This window comes from Crocuta crocuta, unplaced genomic scaffold (genome assembly GCF_008692635.1).
Source record: "Crocuta crocuta isolate KB4526 unplaced genomic scaffold, BGI_CrCroc_1.0 scaffold197, whole genome shotgun sequence".
NCBI classification, from domain to species: domain Eukaryota; kingdom Metazoa; phylum Chordata; class Mammalia; order Carnivora; family Hyaenidae; genus Crocuta; species Crocuta crocuta.
This window is the reverse complement of record NW_027532002.1, coordinates 2,537,942-2,562,939: the sequence shown is the minus strand read 5'-3', so window position 1 is coordinate 2,562,939 and position 24,998 is coordinate 2,537,942. Positions and strand designations below refer to the sequence as shown.

The following is a 24,998-nucleotide window of genomic DNA, read 5'->3' as shown; positions in this document are numbered from 1 at the left end:
AGAGCCTGTTTCAGATTCTGTGTCTCCCTCTCTCTCTGACCCTCCCCTGCTCACTCTGTCTCTCTCAGAAATAAATAAAACATTAAAAAAAAAATTTTTTTTAAATACCCTGAATAGCACAAGAGTCAAAACTGAAATTTTATGAATTGAACTTTTTTTAATGGCAGAGTAAAGACAGGGATGGGGATGGGGATAAAAAGAGGGCAAGGACAGAAGGATCACAAGTCCAGTTTCACCTCCCGACCAAAACTCATGATGCGGTCTGCTCAAGAAGGCTTCCCCCGCTTACACAATTGCCATACGACCCGTGGGGCTCTGGAACTGGACGTTTTCCCAAAGGCAGAAACACTCCCTTTTCACCAAATTATCACAACGTAGGTGATGGCCCAGTATCTTCCATGAACACAAACAGCTATGCTTACTAACCAGGGAGGCAGATGTTCCAGTACACACTCGTGCCCCATATAGTCGGAAGGGAGAACAAAATCTGCTTTCCCACAAGTAATAACTGAGTTACAATCATTTTGAAATGACGTGACTTGCAACAAATCTAAAATAGCGTCCCCCAGCATTAACTCCCTCTCCTATGATCCTTACAAACTACCACATAGGTCATTTTATTTTGCTAAAGAGAAAAGATGTAATAATCAGAAAACTTAAGACTGATTTTTTTTTCCTCATTGCAGTTGATCAGTTGATATTTCAGCATTCTCTAGTGGTTAAGAAAAAAAGCTTCTTCTGCAATATTACCAACAACTATCAGAAAATACAAAAGCACATACTATGCAAATTTTAAAATATTCTAAGTTGCTAAACGTTTATCACATTTACTCATTCACCTTTTAAACCTCAATTTCATTGGATATAAAATAAGCAGGTAAGAATGTAAAAGATCTTAAAACTATTCTTCAGTTCTGACATTTAATAATTTACAATTCTCTTCTTTCTGACATCTTTAAGTGGCATGGATTCAAACCAATCATATTTTGTGGGCTCCATTAATCACTGCCGTTTCTACCTCCATTTACCAAAAAATAGAAAAACTAATCACAGTTCATTCAAAATGTTATTAACTAACTCTTGGAGTTAAATAACTCTTGTGCAGATGCTTAAGAAGGAGAAAATGAGAGAATAATGTAGAAATTACTGAATTAAGAGAATTTCAGTCTCAAGTTAGAAATGTAAGGCTTAGGCCCCTTGCTAGCCAGATGAGGAAATGCCAGGGGGCCCAATGAACATCTTCCCCTAAGCTTACACACGGATTCTTTGGCTCCTCAGGGGCACTAAGGAAAGCCAGAGAAAGTAAAGGGAAGGAACAACAATGATAATCAGGAAGGCTAGGAAAGGTCTCAGCTTAGCCCACCAGTCTATTAAAGGCAACTAATTAATGCCTTTAATTTAAATATTTTTCTGCCAGAGCCAAAAGCAGAATCTTTTATCTACTAGATTGTGAACTTCCCAATTCATCATGGTAGCTGCCATGATGCCTAACGTGGCCAGAGCGTTGCCTGTTGCAGAGTCACAAGGTATCTGAGGAGTAAATGAAAACATAAAAAGGATCCGAACACAAAAAGGCATTCTTTTCTTTTAGGGGAAGGAAGGGGAGCACTTTCAGTCAAACACCCCACACCTCACGTCACTGCTGTCCTTAATCACTGGCCTAGATGTAGACTCCTGCTCATCAACAGCGTCATGTGCTCAGTGGAGCCTCTACTGTGACCCATCACACTGCCTGACTCCCCATCCAGACCTTTTACAGCGCCCTCCAGAACCTCTATCCCATGGTAAACAACTTCTTTCCCGGCACCCTCAGCCTCTACCCATATGCTTCCCTCTCCTGCCTTGAAACCTCATCCTCTGAGAAGAAGCTTCCCCTCCTCACACCACCATGCTCCTGAATGGCTCAAGGCTCAGAGGCCAGGCCAGTTGCTTCCTCTGTTGCTACTTTCAGACACCATCCTGGACCCTTCGTGAAAGCCTGCCCCTCTGAGCTCATTTCTCTCACTTCCCTATTCCATAACAGTTCTCTCCCAACATTCTGACTTGTTCTCCTTTGTCACAGGCACACCTAGAATATTAACTCACAGAGACAGGGTTCAGGGTTCCCTGTGCCTCTTTTCCCTTTCTCTCTTGCACTGGGGTGGCTTTTTGAGGAGAACGTTTTTATGAACTTCTCTACATTTAATGCCTGTTACTCTGTATCACTGTGGCCACTCTGATCTGTCTCTGATCTCTTCCTCCTCTTCTTGAATATTTACCTTTCTCTGTCTCTACTCTGTTGTCTAATGCTTCTCAGCTCTTGTCAGAAAATCCTGGCTATTTTTTTGTAGACATAGCTAGTCATCAGAAAATGCCTTTTCTTCCACGAGAGGAACCAATGAGTCACAGAGCATAATACATTCATCTTCTGATTTTCTGCTCTACTCTAGTATTTTCTTTGGTCACTGCAGGTTCATGCTTCTTTGATACGAGAAAGAATTTCTGACTACTTTATTTCAAGAGGTATTCCAGAAGCCCTGAAGGCATGGCTATATCCAAATCTTCCTTTTAATTTTGCTTAACAGCCCCCCTTTCTATCCTATTCTGAGTAGTGATAGTGAATACTCCGTTTTTCTAGTCTCTTCTCATGATCTAATCCAAGTTACCTATGAAGTGATTCAATGTCCTTTTTAGGCTCTGTGGCAGAATAGAGTGGCTTTTCATATCAACTCGTTAAGATCAATCAATATACTACTCCCCCTTCTGCTACCTGTTTTAAGGCAAAGTTGAACTTCTTATTCTTTGTACCAATTTTGCTTTGCTTCCATGGTCTTATTTGACATTTTTCTGTTGTTCGTGCTTCATTAAAAAATCAAGCACTTCTGCTTATGCATGCTGGAGTTTTGGCTAAAATATGACTTAAATAAGCTATGAAATGCACCGGCTCAAATTTTTTCAGCTCTATGTTGTTGTTGTGGAGGGTTTTTTTTGGTTTTTGTTTTTGTTTTGCTTTTTTATTTTTATTTTTTGGAATGTTCTATTAACTTGGCCTACTAGCACATCTTTAGTCATTCGGTCTAACAGTTGTATATGAATATTTAAAAGATAAGTATTTCTCTTCAGTATGCATAAATTGATGAAAATTATTGGTCTAAAATACTGGCATCTTTTCTCCAAAGCCTTTCCCTTTTAGGTCACTATCCTAGCAAATGACACTTATAACCAACAAAAGTTTGCTGCCCAAGTCTGACCCCTAGGAGAGGCCCAAGGCTTTCCTATTACTCTGTTTCCTCAGAGTTACCTCTGAAAGTGCTAGATATGTATTTCTTCAGTAAACAAATAATTTTAAGTGAGAATCTGAAGAGGAAAGGCTTCAAATGAGTCCACTGAAAAAATATTTCCTAAATTGGTAAAATGCTAATAAAGCTTATGTGCTAGATAAGAATATATTGTTTTTCTGCCTTTTGCAAATAGTAATCAAGAGCTAAGTTTTTCCCCCAGTTACTTATTTATTCACTTCATTCAATTAAAAACTATTTTCTGAAAGCTGACATTCTGCTAAGTGCCCTGCAAACATTATCTTATTGCATTCACACACAAGACGGTGCCTCCTAACTCATTTAGGTGTTCCCCCCCCACCCAGTCACTTCCTAAAAGTTTTTCTATAATCGTTCATTCCAGTTAACTTGATGAAGCAGTTTACCTCCCTATTACAACCCTGAAAAACCTTTGTTACATTGTATTTTCCTTTACATCTAAAGGCAAACCAAAGAACTGGCAGTCACTCTAAGTTCTTCCCACGTCATTTATTCAAATTATATAAAAACTCAATGTTAACAGGTTCCACCCACGATGTGGAGGTTCCATACAGCTTTTGTGTCCTCCTCTCTCAAACATGACAGCCTAAGGTAGCCAGACAGCAAAGGAAAACTAATATGGTAGGTGAAGACCTAAAGATTTAAAAAAGCAAACTAGAAGATACCAAAGTGATTTAAGGAAGAAAAAAATCATTAGTATCCACCAAGAGAAAGATATTAAATATCTTTATCTTTTTTAAATACTATCTTTTAAAAAAGGAACATTCACAAAACAAATGAAAATTCTTAAAAATTAAAACATAACAGAAATGAAAAAGTGAGAAGAGTTGGAAAAATAAAGTATTCTAAAATGTAGAACAACAAAGAGTTGGAAAAACAAAGTATTCTAGAATGTAGAACAGCAATGATATTAAAAATAGGAAAATATATGAAAATTAGAAGATCGGGAAATGCAATATCCAAATAACAGAAGTTTTGAAAGAGAAAACAGGAGGAATGAAGAAATAATCTAAGAAAATCTCCCTGAAATTAAAGGCATAAACTGCAGGACTGAAACATCTCATCACACATCAAAGATGATAAAGGGAAACAGATCTACAGCAAGACAGACTGTGAAATTTCAGAACCATGGTGACAAAGAGAAAATTCTACAATCATTCAGAAAGGAAAGAAAGGGGAGAAAAGGTCATGTACAAAAATTTAAGACTCTGAATAACTTAGGAATGCTTGAACAGCACTATGTGAAGCAAAACAACAATGTGATGCCTTCAAAGTTCTGAAGGAAAAGGATTTCCAATCTGGAGTTCAATATTCGGTAAAACTGTCAAAAATAAAGACAAACTAGAGACATTTTCAAATATGCAAAAATTTACCTCCCATCTACTCACTAGAAGATGTACTGAAGTGAAAAAATAAACCAAGAAAGAGGAATACACAGGAAATTGCACAAGAGATCCCATTATAAGAGAGCAATGAAGGACCGAACACTGGGTGGTGAAGGAAAATGCCAAGACGACAGATGGACACCAAACAACAGAAAGCAGTCAGTACCAGAACCAAGTACTCACTCATGCCAAAATTCTTTTTTTTCTTTAATGTTTGTTTTATTTATTTATTTATTTTTTAATGTTTTTACTTCTGAGAGAGAGCGAGCGAGAGAGCAAGCGAGCGAGCACAAGCAGGGGAGGGTCAGAGAGAGAGGGAGACACAGAATCTGAAATAGGCTCCAGGCTCTGAGCTAGCTGTCAGCACAGAGTCTGACATGGGGCTCGAACCCACGAACCGCAAGATCATGACCTGAGCCAAAGTCAGACACTTAACTGACTGAGCCACACAGATGCCCCAGTGTTTATTTATTTTTGAGAGAGAAAGAGCACAAGTTGGGCGGGGGTGGAGAGAGAAAGACAGAGGATCTGAAACCAGCTCCACGTTGAAGGCAGTGAGCCCGTTGTGGGGTTCGAACTCATGAACCGCAACATGATCTAAGCTAAAATCGGGTGCACAATCCACTGAGCCACCCAGGTGCCCTTCATGTTTTATTCAACCTGAGAATAATGCCCAGGTGAGCCTAGATCAGATTGTTGTCTACATTTTGTCTTGGCTTCTACATGCCTTACTGCTGGCATCAGCTAAAGACACTCATTTCACATACAGAAATTGTTCTGCTTTAGAATATTCTTGAGATGCAAGACAAACAGTGATGAATTTGGAAACAGGGGACAGCTCTTCCCCTGACAACATTTCTGCTGGACATTTAGACCAGGCCCATTCTTCCAGATCCCTCTACCAAATGAGACCTACATTTATCCTAGGACTAGCTCATGATCTAGCCCACAGATGCCCTCGGGAGTTGGGCTCCTGGTTAAAAACCCGTATATAATTTCTAAGGTCCAACCACAGACAGTTACAAAGGTTTGCCTGAGGCTACCCTCCCTACACACGTGGTGCATGGCAGCCTCTGAGGACTCAGGATGCCCTGGCCAGTCGTGGCCTTCACATCTTTGCACTCCTACCCACAGCTGCCTTCATTCCTAGGTCTCTTTATCTAAGACTTATGATCAGAGGTCCTCTTCAGGTGCCTCTGCCAAGGGCTCCTTATAGAGGGTGAGAGGGGGCAGCTCTGAAGACACTTTCCCCCAGTCTGGCTCAGTACCAAGTACTTTTCCATTCCTAGCCATCTCCCCTTCCCCCACTTACCCCAGGCACCATAAAACTGCTGGAGCTTTTTGTTCAGGGCTTCCTCAACAGTGAGATGACCCCCCACGTGTGCCCTGGTACCCCGATCCTCAACCAGTGCACTGTTCCATAGAGCAAAGTGGACCGGGGTAGTCTGTGTTTTCTCCGGTTTTAGAGCTACACCATCACAGTAAGTGACAGAAGGCTTAACTCTTTTGTTTTTGCCTTGTTGCTTTAATTGACGACTCCGATACGTGACAGCTCAGCTCCCTCTCCTAGCTTGCTGAGCGCCTAACAGTCCCTGAAGGTTCCCTCAGGGAATCCTCCTTCTGGTAGAATGGAAACTTGAACGTACCAGGTCTCATGAAACTGGCCTCCAGAAACTGTTGTCTGTAGCTAAAACAGGTCAGGGTATCTTATGAAATAAATAACTGTAATCATGAATTAACAAAACAACTTTTAGAAAATAATTAACGTGTTTTATTAAAAAAAAATACCGGAATACTGCAAAGTCCAGAAAAAGAGATACATCATGAATAGGTTATATTTACAAAACATCTTACTTCATCTCCTCAAGTCAGAGCTTGGCAGTCCAGCCCCATTTCACCATTTGGCTGTGTTTTCTATTTTTCCTTCCACTTCATTTTTGTGAAATGGATTGGCTTATCTGACTTCAGAAAACTTATATCTGTACTATTTAAAAAGAAATCTACTTCTGGAGTAAAAATGTCATACTCAATCTGCCTGTAAATTTATATAATACAATTTATAAAAAGATTCTAACCACAGTTATAGATATCCTCCTCTTTATGCTTAACCCACATGTTAAGAAGTCTGCAGCTTTATCCCACTTTATAAAGTTAGAAGGGTGACACAACTAACCACCAAGGAAGAAAACAATAAGAACTACCTAGCAATTTTAGACCTCTAAAAATACTCATGTCAAGAACATTTTAAAATATGATGAAAAAAATTGATAGAAAAGAAGTGACTGAAGACTTTGTTCAACACAAGGTAAATCGGGATCACCACTGGACTCTAATTTACACATCTGCCCGCAGGGCACAGTGCAATAGTCAAGGTTCCCTAGAAGGGGCTCAATAATGTCCAAGAACTAGATAGTCATTTGGGGCTGAGAAGAAATGAGTTTAGGATGTGTTTGGCTCAAGCTAAAGTGATTACTCAGGGTTAAAAAAAAAAATGCCCACAAACAGCAATGGGAGAAGGAGAAAAGTGAAAACGTGTGGCGCTACTGCAGGGTCTCTATCCAAGCACAGGTGCAGAGGACAAACCACCCCGAGAGTCTAAGAGTTGAGCAACAGCCCAAGGGGCCAGCTGGGGCCCAAAACAAGCAAGTGGGTGAAGCTGAAATGGGCTGCAGCCCTCGGAGCCAGGAAGAGAAACCAAAAGCGGCTATTTAGAAAGACTCAAATGCATAAGGTAGTCATTCCCTTCTGCTACTCTAAGCAGTGGTTACAGATTTTTTTAATATATATTCAAAGTATAAGAAATGAGACTACATGTATATACAATAAATAACAAAGAGAAGTTTCTCTAAATCTTACCTATCTTACAAAGTGTTGTGTAATCTATTATTCACATTTGTATTCTTTTCTTTTTCATGTGAAAAATACTGCTCAGCCAAACCCACTAAACTGACTCCGAAATCACTGAGTAGCCATTCCCTGCAGTTTAACAGACACTGTGCTGAAGGAGTTACTGGCTAACTTCAGTGACAGGTGAAGTCAAGGATCTCATGAGATCATAGTTTAGTTTAAACCCTGTCCCTATATAGTCAAATTTCTGAACGTCCTCACTTAATTTGGAATAAGTCTCAAACCAGTCAAAGTCACGCACCAACCAGCCCAAACCATTTCTCCAATCGTAATCTTCTACAATGTCCCGCAATAATCCGCATCCCAGTAAAACTCATCTGCTTTCTACATTTAAGGCTTTCCACCTTTGCCTCTCCCTGGGATCCTTCTCTCCCCCACCGATCCAAAATGCTCTGACCCTCCAAGGCACGGCTAAAGCAACCCTCCACCCAGAACAAATGTCTGCCTCCAGCACTAGAAGTACTTTATCTTTGCTGGCTGTCTCCCATTTATATGCACTCAGTACCACTTCCGTCTCCCACCTCACTCACCACACGTTGTCGAACCCAAGCACGCCAGTTCATAAGGAAGCCACTTGGTATGTACTTTATGTGGACTGGACAAATGAACATGTGTCTCCTACGTAGGGAGAAAACTGCTGTCTGGGGACAGACGGAGCTGAAGACTGAGAAATCTTAGGTTAGGGCCCAAACCACTGAGAACCTCCCAGTCAAAACCACAGCATGGGCTCTCTGTAGCAGCAGTTATACCTGTGGCCTTTGAAACGATGTGTTATAAGGAAATGATACTGTATGCTTAATAAACATGCAGAAATTCTTTTTTCAATTAAAAAGGTAGCATAACTATAGATCGGCAATTTAGCAACAGTGCCATGTTCCATATTTTAACTTCTTTTACTCAAAATCAAATCTCCCAAACACAGTACAGCTATACATCCATTAGACAGCTAGGCAGTACTTAGCAAAATGACGGACCCCCTCCCAAAGCAGAGACCTTTGGCTCCTCATAATAAGAGGCAGACTGGCCATGCTTTCCTTCAGGTCAGCTTCCTTGTCTAATTATCATATACTTCTGGTTAAGATAATCTGTGTGTCTTGTGTCAAAAACAAAATTTTCCATATCATCTTTTAACCAGGCATTTTCATTTCAGTCTCCTCCAGTTACATGATTTAAAAAACTTTGTTATAGCTAAATCAGAAATATTAGCATCAAAGTATCTTAAATCTATATGCAAATATACTTTAAATCAATCTTCTAATAACTTCCTCATTTGACAAATATTTATCAAGTTACTGTTACCTGCTCAAACACTGAGGCAGGAATGAAGTAGATCTTTGAGGTACTATACTGAAAATGCCAGAACTTCCAAGGCAAAAGATAATGGGATAATAGCAGATTCAAACTCATTAACCCAAATTGAAAGTCATATACCTAAGCTCATACTTCTGTACTACAAGGAGTCAGTAAGCAATAAACAGAAAATTCTGAAGATACTCTCAAGGTAAAACTGTTCAAGTAAGTATACAATGTAACAAATTGTCAAAAAAAAAGAAGAAAAATAAACAAAACCCTTACAAAAATTTGTCAAAATTTTACTTTAAGGAATATTATTCAATTGTGAAGTATATCAGGTCCGTTACTCAATATCTGTATAGAAAATACTTCTATCTGAACATCAGCAAAATAGAATCATTAACACCATTTGATAATGAGTGGTCCTTTCCTTATATTTTACGTAAATAATAATATTGCTTATGCTCAAAAGCCTATATATTTAAAATTGATCCAATATCCCCACCCTTCTCTATTTAAGCCTCTAAAATTATTTTAAATTTGGCTGGCTATGTCAATGGTGAAATCATTAAAATTGGAAAGAATTTTATATCTACAAGTAGATCTATTAGAAATGTTATAAAACTGATAAGTTAATCGTTATCTCACCATTTTTATTATTCTAGTATATAGTATTATAACACATACCAAAATATTCTCAATGAATAGGCTTACCTTAAATATGTGCCATATATGAAGAATAATGCCATCATTAGTCCATTTAAAATAAAAATTACAGCAACATAAAAGCAAGCAGGATCTCCCAATCCTTTAAAAATAAAAAAACACATATGTTCTAACTATAAATTACTTTGTGTGTCTGGCAATTTATATTAAAATGTGCTTATTTTGAAAATGGCACAAATATGTTCAATGGTCGCCTTGGTTCCCATAGGAACACATGACACTAATGCAGAACAGAGATGAGGACAGGGCAGTAGCTGTGATGGTTTTATTTTATTGTTTTTATTTTTAAATGTGTTTGTTTGTTTATTTATTTATTTATTTATTGAAAGAGAAAGAGAGACAGAGAGAAAAAAGGAGAGAGAACCTCAAGCAGGTTCCAAGCCCAGCATAGAGCCCAAGGCAGGGCTTGATCACAGGCGGGGCTGAGATCATGCCCTGAGCTGAAGTCAGGAGTCAGACAGAGCCACCCAGACGCCCCAACCGTGGTGGTTTTAAAAGACGGCTACAAACTCAGACACTCCTCCTGCAGAGGTAGTGGGGCTGTGGTGGGGGGTGGGGGGGCAGGAAGTATCTACGCTCCTGCTTTCAAGTCTGGCTGGGCTTGTGACTACTTCAACAGACGATGGCAGAGGTCATACTATTTGACTTTAAGACTAGAAGAGGCCAAACAGTATCTACCAACTTGGAGTCCATGAAAAGCCTGATTACCCTGAGGTGCTGTGCTGTTTAAAAGCTAAGGTGCATGTAAAGGACATACGTAGGTGTTCCAAATGACAGCCCCAACTGACCCCAGCCTCACAGGGGACAATGTAGGTGAAGCAGTCTCCAATGAATTCCAGTCTTCCCAAGCCATTTGAATCTAGCAGAAGCCTCTGACACTGTGGAAGCAACCAACCCTGACATACTCTGCCCAATTCCTCACTTGCAGAATCCATAAGCATAATAAAATGCTTATTTGTATCACTAAGTTTGCAGTAAGTTTAATATGCTCCAACAAATAACTGGGCAATATCACAGAAAGAACCTTGCCTTCACAGCTTTCAATAGGACTGAGTCCTTCTCCTCTGGTAACCGTCCAACATATCTTGGTTTGAAGACCAATCAAGTCCATTGTTTTGGTATAAATCCGGTACCAGCTGGCTAAGATTACCTATTTTTACAAAAATAGAGACATTCTTTTAGATTTTTAGAGAAAAGATATTATCATCAACAGTTTCATTACTAGACTATTTTTGAAATATTTTGATAATTATCAAACCTTCCTTTCCGATATGTATCCACTTGGCTCCTTTTAAATTTAGCCTCAAATAAGCCTCACAGTCAAGTTAGCCAGTCTTCAACTGTTCATCCGTACGTAAGAATAAAATGTAACATGAAACACGCAAGATTTATATTTTTCAAAAGCTATAAAATTCTAACAAGGAACATAAAAGAAGAGATGAACAAACAGAAAGACAGTCTGTCTTCTTGAATAGATCTAATTTCTCAAGATGTGACTTCTCCCTCAAATTAATTCATAAACATAAAACAATGCTAAGCAAAATCCCAAGTGTCTATCTAAAAGTGCCATGTGGCAATATAACAAGAAGGAAATTAACCAAAGGGAATATTCTATCTAACAGATATTAAAACTTGCTACTTACACAAATTAAAAGTGTGATGTGGGCACAAGAATCAGATCAAAGTAATCATGGCAGAGGCCTCTGATGAGTGTTACCAGATCCCCCTCCAGGGCTGAGACACTCATTTCTCCAGGGGCTGGGAGGGTTGGTGGCTGACAGCTCTCAGCCGAGTCCCTCTCTGGGGAACTACCCTCCACTGGAGGACAGTAAATTCATTCTAGGTTACACCCTGACCCAAAGGCAATCCATAGGCAATACCAGACTAGTCAACAGGGAGGGATGTAAAGGCCAAGAGTCTTTGCCTCAGCTGGGACAACTCTATGCAGGGCCATCTCAGTTCCAGAGCTCTGGGTGGATTGCCTGCAGCCTCTATTATGACTGCATCACTGCCCAACTCCTCCACCTCAGCCAACTTCCGTCATCCCCTTTAGGTGTTACCCCCAAGGGCACTCCTCTGGGTACTTCCTATATGCAAATCTCCATCAGAAAGCCTACTTTCCAGGATCTCAACCTAACCCAATACAGAATACAAAGTTCAAAAACAAATGCAAGCATACACATATAATAATTCTGTATATAATAAAGAAAGCTACTTCAAATCAGTAGGGAGACAACAGACCACTCATCAAAGTGTTAGGTTATACACTAATCTAAAAGGTTAGATTCCTAGTCCAATACTGTACAATAAAACAAACTCCAGAAATATTTAAAACGTTAATGCCAAAAAAATTAAAATAAAGAATGAAGATTTTTTTACAAATATGAAAAATCACAAATTTAAAGGATTAATAGGTATGGTATTTCTATACAGAAAAAAGTACATATCATACACAAAGTTAAAGGCAAACATAAAGCTAGGGGAAAGGTCTACCCAGGCAGCCTAGTATTAACACCCAGAATATAATAAATAAACTCCTACAAAATTTCAATAGACACATAGACAAAGGACATAAACAAGCACTACTTTTAAAAGTAAAAATGCACTTTTAATGTATAGCACTGAATGAAATACATATATACACACATATATAGCAATGAGAAAAATACACCATGTGATTTCAATTTTTTTGTCTACCAAATTGGCAGGGATGCAAGGAAACAAGAATTTTCGAAAACACTGTCAGTGGTAATTCCGGTAAGTATAACTTACTAGAAAACATTTTAGCAACATGTAACAAAGTCATGAAAGTTTATTTTCTATTGAACCAAATGGCTCCACATCAACAAATTTATACTNCACGAACCGTGAGATCATGACCCAAGCGAAAGTCGGACGCTCAACCGACTAAGCCACCCAGGCGCCCCAGAATATTTTAAAATTTAAAACAGCCAAAATTTTCATAAGAGATGGATTAAATAAATAATGGGAGATTGGATATACAGCTACTAAAAATGATGCTGTGGAAGAAAAGACAACACAGGAAGATTGTTAAAAATATTCTAAAAGACAGCACTTAAAAAAGAATATTTGCTATGTGATCCCATTTCTGTAAAAATAAATGTCTGCATGGTTATAGAAAGTACTCAATAAGCAGTACTGAGTAGTAAAACAACACAGGGGTACCCGGGTGCCTCAGTAGGCTAAGCCTCCAACTCTTGATTTCCACTCAGGTAATGATCTCACAATTCATTGAGTTAGAGCCCTGCATTGGGCTCCATGCTGAGTGTGGAGCCTGCTTGGGATTCTCTCTCTCTCTCTCTCTCTCTCTCTCTCTCTCTGCCCCTCCCGTGCACCATCTCTCTCAAAATAAATAAACTTAAAAAAAAAACTGAACCTTGGTGGTTATTTGTCTCTACCTCCTCTATCACTATCTCTTCATTAGTCAATCCATTAATCAATCAGCTCACTCACAGATCTGGACTGAATTTGGGACTCCTCTCTCATGCAATGGGAACGATGGAGAGTCCTGCTAAGTCCCAGTACTGAGCTCAGGCTTGAGATCCCAGATACCAAGGAGGCCATTGCCCTGGCATGAGAACACGCTGTCTAGCAGCATGGGCAAGCTAAAAAGGGGGAGTCACGGCACAGTGTTAACAGAGGAAGCTCATATCAACTCAAGTAGGATGTCACTGAGTCACATCTCAATTTAGTCCTGGAAAATGTTCAGGGATGTGTCAAATGAATGGAGGGATGTAAAAGAGAGACCAAAAAAAGTTACGGATATCACTGATATCACCTCCTGGGTGGATCCTTCTTCCCTTCCCCCCAAAAAGGGCATTCAATTAAGTGAAGCATCCCAAACAGGGGAGAAACACTATTTGGCGAATGACTTGTAATGGCGCTCCCTTGCTATCATCTCTGTAAACACACCAGATCTAGACAGATTTCAAATTTTCTAAACCATGCAATCATAACAGTTCCCATGAAATTGGCTAAAGCCCACCAAAACTAATAATAATCTTTTTTCCAATCTTTCTTTCCAAAAAAAGATACATAATTTCTTTTTAAAAATTAGGTGAAATAGAATATATTGAATTACACCTTACATTTAGAATCAGCATTTAATGCAAATGATACTTTAAAAAGTAAAAAAAAAAAAAAAAATCACAATTGAAAAAGTAACTTACCTCAGGGTAAAGATTGAACCTTTTTAATGTATTAATAACAAGAGGGTATTCAGTCAGCTTATCATTCATAATCATCCATACTCCATTCAAAAATGAGGGTGCTTCCACAATAGTCTTAAAGTAGGAATAATACAGTCCCTGAAACAAACATATGTTATAGATATAATAAAAAGTACATAATTACTATGCTTATCAGCTTAAAAAAACTTAAATACACTGTTTTTGAAAAACAAAGCAACTTGGCAAATAATAGCTACAATAAATTTCAGTTTCCAATCACTAATACAATCTTAGGTTACAAATAAAGAACTACATATATTAGTATAACCTCAATTAAAATAATTGAACTCAAAAAAATATTTGAACTAAAAATATACCCAAAAATAGTTTTAACATGTGAAAAGTAATATAACTTAGACAGCATACATAATCTAGAAAACCCTAGATCCCATCCTAATTTGTTAGAAAAGGCTATCTTATGAACAGGGCAAGCGACTAGTTTACTGTAGAACATAAATTACCATAATCCAGGAAATCTTCCCTCACCAAAAATGTTTCCCCCTTCCTATCTGAACCCCCAAAATGGTGCTATCAGTCATCTTTCCTCCAGGTTTACATGTAAAAATGAAAACATATTAGGAAGGCTACATATTGATGTATTACATATCAATTATTACATTCACATGCCAACCTCTTTTCCAGGCTGTCTTCCTTCCTTCCAGCTCAGAATATGGTAACAACTCCATCGGAGTGGGCCTGTGCGGGCAGGGGAGGACAGCAGTGGTACTCCCCTTTTGAGGGAATAAGACATATGGAGGTTGGAATAATAAAAGGAACAAAAAATAAGCAAGTACTAGTACTTGACCCCCTTGTGAGGGAATACAAGTGGCAGTACAGGGCAAGACAGGAAATAAACTGCATCTTCTATACAATTTTGCCTAGAGCTGCCCTGGCAGCCAGCACACATCAGCCCTCAAATTCCATATTAGATTTAAGGCTCAGAAATATGAAAGCAATTTGCATACCCTGATATTTACTGAGAAGGAAAAAATAAATGGTTCTCCATACTGTTGTGGTTAGCTTTCATATCACTATTTTAAAAAGATCACTATTTTAAAAACATCCTACCATAATGGGTTGAATAATATCCCCCCAAATTTCATATCCACTACTACCTGTGAATGTGAACATATTTGGCATAGGTTCCTTGCAGACATAACCAAATTAAAATGAGGCCATTTAATAAGTGATAGCCTTACAATGAGAGGGAGATTATAACATAGAGACATAGGGGAAAACGCCTCATGATGACAGAGGCAGAGCTTGGAGTGAAGGCAATTTCAATGCCAGCCAAGGAAAACAAGGATTGCCAGAAACCATGAGAAACTAGGAAGAGGCAAAGAAGGACAGTTCCATACAGCCTTCCCACAGAATGTGGACCTGCCCACACTTTGATTTCACACTTCTAGCCCCCAGAACTCCAAGGGAATAAATCTCTGCTTTTAAGCCACCTGGTTTATCGTAGCCTTGTTACGGTAGCTGTAGAAAACTACTACAGCCTATCTTGTTTTATAGGTTTGTTTTAGAATCATGTTAATATATCATTGAATTACAAAATAAAAAAATTTCAAACCCTAAATATCAAAATAAAAATAAAGGAATTAACTATCAAGTTGGAAGAAGATTTCAAATAACTTTAAGATATAGTAGTCCTACTGTATATCACTAATGGAATATATCCTAGAGTCAAAAAGAAATACAAGAAAGCCCTAAAATGTCTTCAATAATCATATTTTTAATAATACCTTTGGTACTTTGGTTCCTCAAAAACAAGTAACTTGAAACCAAGATTCTTGAGCTAACAAGATATAAATTTAATGGTATAAAAGGTATACAAGGTATAAAGATATAAATTTAATACAAAGTAAAAACCACCTAATCCTAAATTTGCATTTTAAAATATGAATTTAAGATAATAATTTCTCTTTAAAAAATTGATTCTTAATTCTGTTTACTAAAAAGGCTTAGACACAATGGCCAATCTAGTATCAAATACATTTGAACCCAGAACAACCCAGGTTTGAACCATGCAGGTCCACTGACACACAGCTTTTTTGGATAAATACAGTATACTACTGTAAATTTATTTTCTCTTCCTTATAATTTTCTTAGTAACATTTTCTTTTCTTTAGCTTACTATATTGGAAGAATAATGTTTATAATACATGTAACACACAAAATATGTGTTAATCAATTGTTTATGCTATTGGTAAGGCTTCTGGTAAACAGTAAGTTATTAATTGTTGAATGTGGGAGGAGTCAAAAGTTATTCATGGATTTTCAATTGCATGGTAGTAAGCACCTCTAACCCCTTTGTTGTTCAAGGGTCAACTGTAGTAGCAACAAACATCTCTAGCACCAAAATTGTGGTCTCTAACTACCACTTTTTACTGAAAGGTGTTGGGGGGTTCCTTAAGAGAACAACTGGATGACTCCAGGTCTGGAGAGGAAATACCTAATGGTACCAGAAAGTACAAAAGCTATAGAATACTAGTGAGTGACACAGAGTCAGCTTCAAGGGCTCTCATTAGCTAAAGACAGGTAAGTTTACAAAACATGTTAAAATCCATCAGATCATAATGATATATTCCAAAAGATGGAACTCCATCACTTACCAGAAGACAATACTAGGAAACCAATTCATTTTTCTAGAACGTTGTAAATAAAAAAAAACTCATTCACCTGTCTTACCTGTACAAAGTGTACACCAGAGAATTTATAATTAAATAATAAATACATATTATGGGAAAATTCTTCTTTATAGAATAATGACAGTTAACAAATGGAAGAAAAAATAATTAGAATAGATAGCACCATTTGGTAATCCTGATCTGGGCTAATGGCAACCTATAATGGAGGGATCAACATGACAATATCTAAAGCCGCTGATCAATCCTGACATCACAGAAAGGGAGACAACCAGATATGGTGTGTCTCTTTGTATGACACAGTAAATGTACACTGCTTACGAAATATTCCTACCCAAAAAAACCCAAAACACAAAAGAACAAGAAAACCACTGAATCTTCAGTTACCAGGTCTCTCTCAATTATTCAGGAAACGGGGCAGTGTATCATAATAAACAACATGAATTACTGTGGGTAATTCTATAAGATAAATAACCTGGATTCTTCAACAAATAAATAGCAAAACAACAAAACTCAGAAGTGGAATGCATAGATTAAAAGACTTAAGAGATACGTCAACTAAGTGCAATGTGTAGACACTGTCTGAATCCTACCCACACACTGACCGTAAAAAGAAAAAACAAAAAAAGCCAGTAGGCCACTTAAACACTGACTGACATTTGATAATATTAAGCAATTGCTGTTCATTGTTTTCAAGTATGCCAGCAGTACTGTGGGTAACAAAACAGTCCTGTCTCCGGAGCTACATATGAAAGTATTTATGGATGACACGATATGACGTCTGAGGTTTCCTGCAAAAAGAGGTGGCTGCGTAGAGGTGTGGAAATGAAAGGAAGACGGCTGTGTCTCCAGATGTTGAAGCTGCAGGATGGGGCATGGGAGGTGTCTCTGCTTTTTGTCCTTTGGAACATCTTTGAAAATTCCCCTGATAAAAAGCTTAAAGTTTTTAGATTCCCAAAATACCACATGAAAACTAACCATTTCAGTGCGAAAAGCCATCTCCCTTTCCAAGGTTGAGAGGTGAGAAAAGTGGCGATCATTTTCAAAGAGGTGTGTTATATGACTCCTGCAAAAACAAAAGAGTAACAGAGCAGCCATGTTGAAACTTACGCTAGGTATTATTTTTAAAAGAAACTAAAAGCAAGAGTAAAAGATTCTAGAAATTTGCACATAATTTTGTAATAAAACTCAAAGACAAGGGTTTTTGTCCACATTTATTTTTCCACCCTGTATGTCTTAACATTTCTACTAAAATTTCTATTAGAAAACACATTCAAATTAGCTTTTAAAATTAGAATGAACCAGAATAACAATATTTTAAATTAAGTACAATAAAATTATAAATTGAACTATAAATGTCATTGGGTTCCCATTTCAGAATTGTCTGATTAATGAAATTCATATTTCACTCTATCTAGAAGATTAAAAAAATTAATCTTCCTTTCAACATGAACACTATATTAATGTTAAGTGAAACTAAGCCTCAAATATAACCTCTTTAATAATGGATTTCTTTCTTTATTAAAAAATTACATTATTCTGACCTTGATTTATCAATTAAACTACCTTTTCAGGCTATTGTGTTGCATGTGGTAATTAATGTACATTCATCTTTATCATACTGAAATTATTTCTTTATATATATGGGAAATAGCTTTGGTAAGTTGTAACAATCTGCATAAAACATAGGAGAAGAAAAAAAACAATCTTACCAGTGCAACACTGCTGCAAAGGCAGCTGGAAGAAAGAAGAAATTTAAATTAATATGTTAGCACAAAGAGATGTGTTCACCTTATAGAAAAGCACTGCAAAAGTAAGGATGGTAAATTTTGGGATATATATAATGTTGGACTCTTAGCGATTGGGGAAAGAAGAGAGACTCTTTGGAAGAAACCCCAGGGTTATGCTTAAAACCACATGCTTATAATGCCTGGATTAGAAAAGAATTAGGCGTATATCTACAAATTTCATTCATTCATTCATGCAACACAATGGGGGCCTATTATTTGCCAAAAACTATACAAGGAACCCTCAGATGGGAACTTCCACAAACAGAACTGCCAGAGGAACAGAAACAACAGTGAGAGGGAACTCAAGAATAAAGACATATGGTGACGTCAGGGCGCAGGACTGAGGATGAATAAAATAAGAAACTACCATTTTTTGTATATTGCTGCAATATCTGGATTTTTATATATTTTACTATTTTTTAAACAAATTTAAAATGAAATATAGTAAAGAAGGAAGGGAGAGATGGAGCTGGTGACACAAAACAAGCAAACATTTTAGGATCTCTAAAAATCTTAGAGAGTTTTATTGGAGCCCAGGTTAGGACAGATGCCCAGGAAACACACTCTTCACAGAGAATAAAGTGCTTCAGAGAATAAACAGTTTTTACAAGGTCATATTCTTTTTTACATCTTGTAAAAGCTTAAAAGATTACAGATTAGCATATAGGCAGAAAACGTAAGGTTTAATGTCTAGGAATGCAAGTAAGAGCACTGATCGATATCTTAAAGACAAAGTGGTTTTCCTTCAGGCTCTCATTTACAAAGCTGGTGTATAATGTATGAGTGGCGGGCCATAAATCAAGCTTTTGGTTTAAACCAAGTTTATGTACAGTCATGCTGACTTAGAAATCTAAACTAACTTCCCTTATATCTCAGGCCTTCAGAGGGTTTTGTTTTCTGTATTTTCTCTCATCAGGGTAAAAGGAAGAAAGAAAAAGTAAGGGAGAGAAAACAAGCTAATAATAAAATCAGTCTCATAGAAGAATCAATAGTTGCTTTCTGTCCAAGTACAAAGAACATATTAACATGAATCCAGAAAATACCAATTTTCTTCTGCCACAAGATTCAGCTTATTGCAGCCTTCTTATTAAATAACTACTAAGGAACTGAACTATATAATACTCTTAGAAATGAAAAACAGTCTAGATCTTATTGCCTTATTCTTAAACAGGTAGTTATATTTTTAAAAAATTAAAACTACATGTTACCTAGAAGATAGTAACGGTTATAAAAGATTGATTACTCTTTCTGGATCACTAAAACTGCAAATATTTAACTACGTCTGTCATTTGACATTTGTTTATATACGGTGCTTTGATCTTTCAAAATGTTGATTTTTTCTTGTTGACACATCCATTTCCTTTTTGGTTTCTGCCTTCTAAGACTTCACCTCACCATAACACGGTTTGGGCTTTATTTTCTCAATAATCTATCTATCATGTTCTGAATAAATCAGTCTCTCACTGAATGTAAATGTCATCTTTAACGTATGGAACACCTGACACACTACTTCAGGAATCCCTTTGAGATTATAATTGGGGTTTCATTTATAAGTTATTTTGAAAATAAGCTACACATTAATGACATGACTCTCTATGTTCATACCCAAAAACATAGTATATACCTTCAATTATTTGACTTGCTTTTCAATTGTCCTTCACAAAAATCCTACCAGTATAATTAATATAGTAGTTACATAGTTAATTCATAATTCTTAAGTCTTCTTTGTGACCTTAACATTTTTCTGCTAATATCCATGAAATCTTTTTTTATTATGCTTTACTGAATATTGTTAATGTATTTATTTTTGAAGTGTAATTATTTTGCTATATATTTTTGACTCATTTACTAAATTATTATGAAGTTCATAGTTTTTTGGTTTATCATCTTCAATTCTCTATTTTAAACAATAGTATTTAAAAATAACAATTTTGGGGGGCACCTGAGTGGTTCAGTCGGTTAAGCATCTGACTTCCATTCAGGTCATGATCTCATGGTTTGTGGATTCAAGCCCCACTTTGGGCTCAGTGCTGACAGCTCAGAGCCTAGAGGCTGCTTGGGATTCTGTCCCCCTTTCTCTCTGCCCCTCCCCACCTCGCACTCTGTCTCTCTCAAAAATAAATATTTTAAAAATATTAATAATTTCGCTCCAATTTTATAATTTTGCTTAGTATATTCTTCCCATTTGACAATAATAAACTTCTAGAACAATACTAAGTAATTCTGGTTAAAGAGGGCATCCTGCCTTCTACTGACTTCAGTGGCAATGCATTTCACATCTGCTTTTAAATTAGCCTTTAACCTTCAGGACTCTGGAGTGATAAATAGGATTTCTCAAGGCCATCACCTCTCTACTTCCTCAGAATACCACAATTCTTCAGGAGCAGAATGGAAGGTACCAAGTAGCCTTTGGAACCTTCCTCTAATTCAATCCGTGAAGCACTAAACTGTTCTTGGAATTTGGGGCATTTGAATGCAGCTCTTTCATAGCCCCCAAGGGTCAATTCATAATATGCTCAGTGTTTACAATTCTTTTGCGCATTTCAATTTAGTAGTAGTAATAATAAAGCAACTGATATTTTCATTCTTATTACATCCAGGTACTTTTGAAGTGCTTTACCTGAACCAACTTAGTAGATCCCCACAACTATCCCATGGGGTAGAGATACCAGTATTTCCCCACTATACAGTGAGAAACTTGAGAAACTTGCCCAAGGAAACAAAGTAAACAGAGAAAGGGNCCTTATATTTTCTTATTCCCTTCTTTCTTTTTTTTTTTCCTCCTTAAGATAAAAGAGGCGGAAAGTTGCAATTCATCTATTGTACTTATACATGAAACATATTTTATAGAAACTACTAATTTTTATATAAATATGTAGAATTTTTAAAATTTAATTTACACTTTAATTTATGAAACTGAAATAAGCTATATGTGTGTGTATATGTGTATATATTATATACCTATATTTTTTCATTTGAAAATGAAAGTCTCAGTAAGGCAGATACTGACTTGTGAGCATATAATTTAAGCAGAAAGACTTAAAATGACAAAAATTTCTGAGGCCACCCCTAAACAGCTTTTCTTGCTTTCTTGCCTACAGAAAAGATTATAAATGACTTTCTCTAAATTTAGTCCAGTGATTATCAACCCTGTCTATAGTCTTTTGGGAGTGTCACAAAATTGATAACCCCTTTTTTCCATTTTAATACATATGTTATTTTTTTTGTCATTCTAAGGTACTGTGGTAAATATAGCATGTTTTTTTTCTTTTAATCAGAACATTGAAAAAACCCGAACTTTCAAAAATCCAAGCCAATAAAAGTGTTCAAGGAAAGAAGGTTTCCTTTGTAATCTAACTCAAAAGATTGCAATCCTATGGATGAGAATTCTGAAAGGCTCTTATGTTTTGCTAGAAGCGCTTAAATTACCAACACTCTGCAGCTAAATTGGACACTCCTTCCGCTTTCTGATTAAAGAAATTTTGTACCAGATTATGTGTCACATTATATCAATTTTCAGTTTCATGGGATTTAAGAGGCCTAGCCACTGAAAATTGTTCTTCTCCTGTTCTTAGAATCTTGTTTAAACAAACTAGAATGTAACTCCCTGAGGGGAAAAACAATGTTTTACTGAGGTTTACACTATTGTACTTAACCAGGAAGCAGAGCACATAGTCCAGCGCATAGCTCAACTCCCATGTTTGCTGAATTAATGGGTACTACTTGATATAATTAAAAGGGAAATGAAATCATCTAAATCATGTCTACATAATAAGGTTGAATGTACTCTGATTGATGGATACATATACACACACACTTGTATGTATATAATAGATTTTCTTCCAAAAATTGAATCCCTCTTACTTAGTGCAAAACTAGACACCACCCCCCCAGCCTCGGTCTACAAGCAGCCAGGTGCCGAAACTTGCAGTCCCCCACCCCCACCCCAGCACAGCAGCAAGGTATGACCAGTGCCCCCAGGCGAAGTCCCAGAAGTCCACCCCAGCTCAGTTCCCTCTGACCCCCTTCCTTCCAGTCATAGCTCCCCAAGGCCAGTCTTGGCCTTTGTTCTTTTTCTCTGGATGGCTCCACACCAGCAAGCCCAGAGTCTTGGGAAAGCAGGAAGGAGACATCCACTGTCCCCACCCCAATGCCTGGCCCACAGTGGTCAGCAGCAGCAGCAGGGAGGGCAGGAGGAACGGAAAAAGAAATGGGAGAAGGGGCTCTTCCATAAGTTCAGCTCAATTCTCAATAGCTCCTAAACCCTCCTAAATCCCTCTCTGCCCAGCACGTGACCCCTGTCCACCCTCACCTCTTCTCCCAGCTCCTTCCCTTCCCCCAAGTTGCCTCTCCCCAGCAGGTGACTCAGAAGTCCACAGCCCCTTTATGAACACATCTTCCACCCTGCCTCAGGGGGGAAGCAGAGCCCTGAGATCTGCATTTTCAAGATACTCAGCTGAGTCTTTTGCACTCTAATGCATATCCCTTTCCTTTGCTTTTCTACCTCCTCAAGGTGTGAGACCAAGAACCATGAAGTCAAGGTGGGCTGCCTCTGCCTTTGCTCTTCTGTGCTAACCTGCAGGAGGCTCTCCTGTAATTGGTATTTCTGATCATGAATACATTATCCCATCCGTCTTACATTTTCCCTTACATGCATACCTCATAACTAGCATCTGACTTAAAATTCAGAGCACCTTCACAAACGCTCTCATTTGATTCTCACACAGCTTTGGGAGTATTTATTCCTATTTTACAAATGAAACACTGGGCAGGGGGCGCGTGGTGGTTCAGTAGATTAAGCATCCAACTTCAGCTCAGGTCATGATCTCACAGTTTGAGTTCGAGCCCTGCGTCAGGCTCTGTGCTAACCAGCCAAAGCCTGGAGCCTGTTTCAGATTCTGTGTCTCCCCCTCTCTGACCCTCCCATACTCATGCTATGTCTCTGTCTCTTAAAATAAATAAATGTTAAAAATTAAAAAAAATAAAAAATAAACTGAGCCTTCAATTCCCCCAAAGGCACACAGCTAATAAATGGCAAGAACCACCTGGAGCCAGGGTTCTAATTCCAAACCTCCCTTTCTTCCCACTGGGAAGAAGCTGCCTCCTCTCCCATTTGTGGGCATTAGCTGACCTCATCTTGTAACAATGTTTATATGGAAAAAAAAATGTATTCTAAATCCATAATGATTTGTAAAATTTAATACAATTTATTCCTAAATTGAGGTTAATCCATACTTAAAGTATTCTAAAGAGTTTTACCTCCCTAACCCTCAAGTGACAAATGACATAAAAAAAAAAAAAGGTTAAGGATGCTCCCCTTAAATCTATTGGACAAGGTTTCCAAATCAACATTGACAAGTTCTATACTCAATCCTTACTAACCATTTCTTATTGTTTTCAAGGGTCTATTCAGAGTTTAAGCCTCTTTCCAGAAGGTAAAGTCACCAGTAAATAGTCCCCTTGTTCCACATTGACAATCCATCCCAGAGAATGAAGTCGATTTCTAAATGTGCAGGTTTACGCATCTCTTCTTGTCTGGAAAGTCCCATGACTCCCGACGGCTCAAACCATGGAGCCCACGCTCTGGTCTGTTTCCAGCTGATTCCTACCACATGCCTTTCGTGAGCACTGCACTGGGCAACAGTCCCCTAAAATACCAAGTGTTTTATGATGCTATGCCTTTGCTTCTGCCTGTACACTCCTACTTTATCCTTCAAAGTCAGAGGAATTCAAATGTGGCATTTTGTGAAGCTGATCCTGCCATCCTAGCTAAAAGACCTTTATTACAGCACCTAAAACAGCTAGTCATGCATAAGCCAGTTCCCTCTGCTAGGATGGAAAGGCCTTGAGGTTGAGCTCTTAATATCCACACACCCTAGCATCACGCCTGGCACCCCACTGGGCTGAACTGTTACATGACGATCACCATGTAAGAGAAATTATAAAATGCACTCCATTAAATAAAAACCTAAATACTGAAAGACAATGTCTAAGCATTCCAAACTTCTCAAAGGGTTCCCATCATATGAAGGTATATATATTACAATAAAATTAATATATAGGAAGAAATCATATCTTTAGTCTACAGTACTTCAAAGGAAACAGAGGCCAGTTTCTGTGTAATCAAGTAACAGGTGAAAAGACATTTTGTAGGACCCAGTTTAAGAAAGAGAAAATAGTCATGTATACCATAAGCTCACCTCCTGCCTTCTTTCTAGCACCTAGATTTTTTATAATTATGAGTGCTTTCAAGTCAATAAGTATCTAAATGCCTACGAGATTCACAACACATTTTTCTAGAAACTACAACATTAAAGAAATATTATCCAACATTGGGGCACCTGGGTGGCTCAGTAGGTTAAGTGTCCAACTTCGACTCAGGTCATGATCTCACAGTCCGTGAGTTCTATCTCCCATGTCAGGCTCTGTGCTAACAGCTCAGAGCCTGGAGCCTGCTTCAGATTCCGTGTTCCCCTCTGTCTCTCTGCCCCTCCCCCACTCGCATTCTGTCTTTCTCTCAAAACAAAATAAAGACATAAAACAAATTTTTTAAGAAATATTATCCAACATCAAAAATAAAATCTTTGTGAGATATGATTTAGGCATACAGTATAATGAGAGAACACATTAGGCACTCAAGCAAAGGGCACAAAGTCTACAAACTGTAAAATATCTGAGAAGGCAGATCAGTAATGACCTTCTC

At 37.8% G+C, this 24,998-nt stretch overlaps 1 protein-coding gene across 3 annotated transcripts in view; it reads right to left on the bottom strand.

Moving 5' to 3' along the window:
- DPY19L1 (dpy-19 like C-mannosyltransferase 1) overlaps positions 1–24,998 on the bottom strand; it is a 101,814-nt gene that overhangs the window by 58,073 nt on the left and 18,743 nt on the right. For all 3 annotated transcript variants that reach the window (XM_077775326.1, XM_077775327.1, XM_077775325.1), the window contains exons 2-6: positions 18,218–18,242; positions 17,484–17,571; positions 13,798–13,935; positions 10,637–10,757; positions 9,596–9,689 (exon numbers count right to left, since the gene is read on the bottom strand). In XM_077775326.1, coding sequence (XP_077631452.1) covers positions 9,596–9,689; positions 10,637–10,757; positions 13,798–13,935; positions 17,484–17,571; positions 18,218–18,242 — 466 coding nt within the window. The remainder of the gene's footprint in view (positions 1–9,595; positions 9,690–10,636; positions 10,758–13,797; positions 13,936–17,483; positions 17,572–18,217; positions 18,243–24,998) is intronic.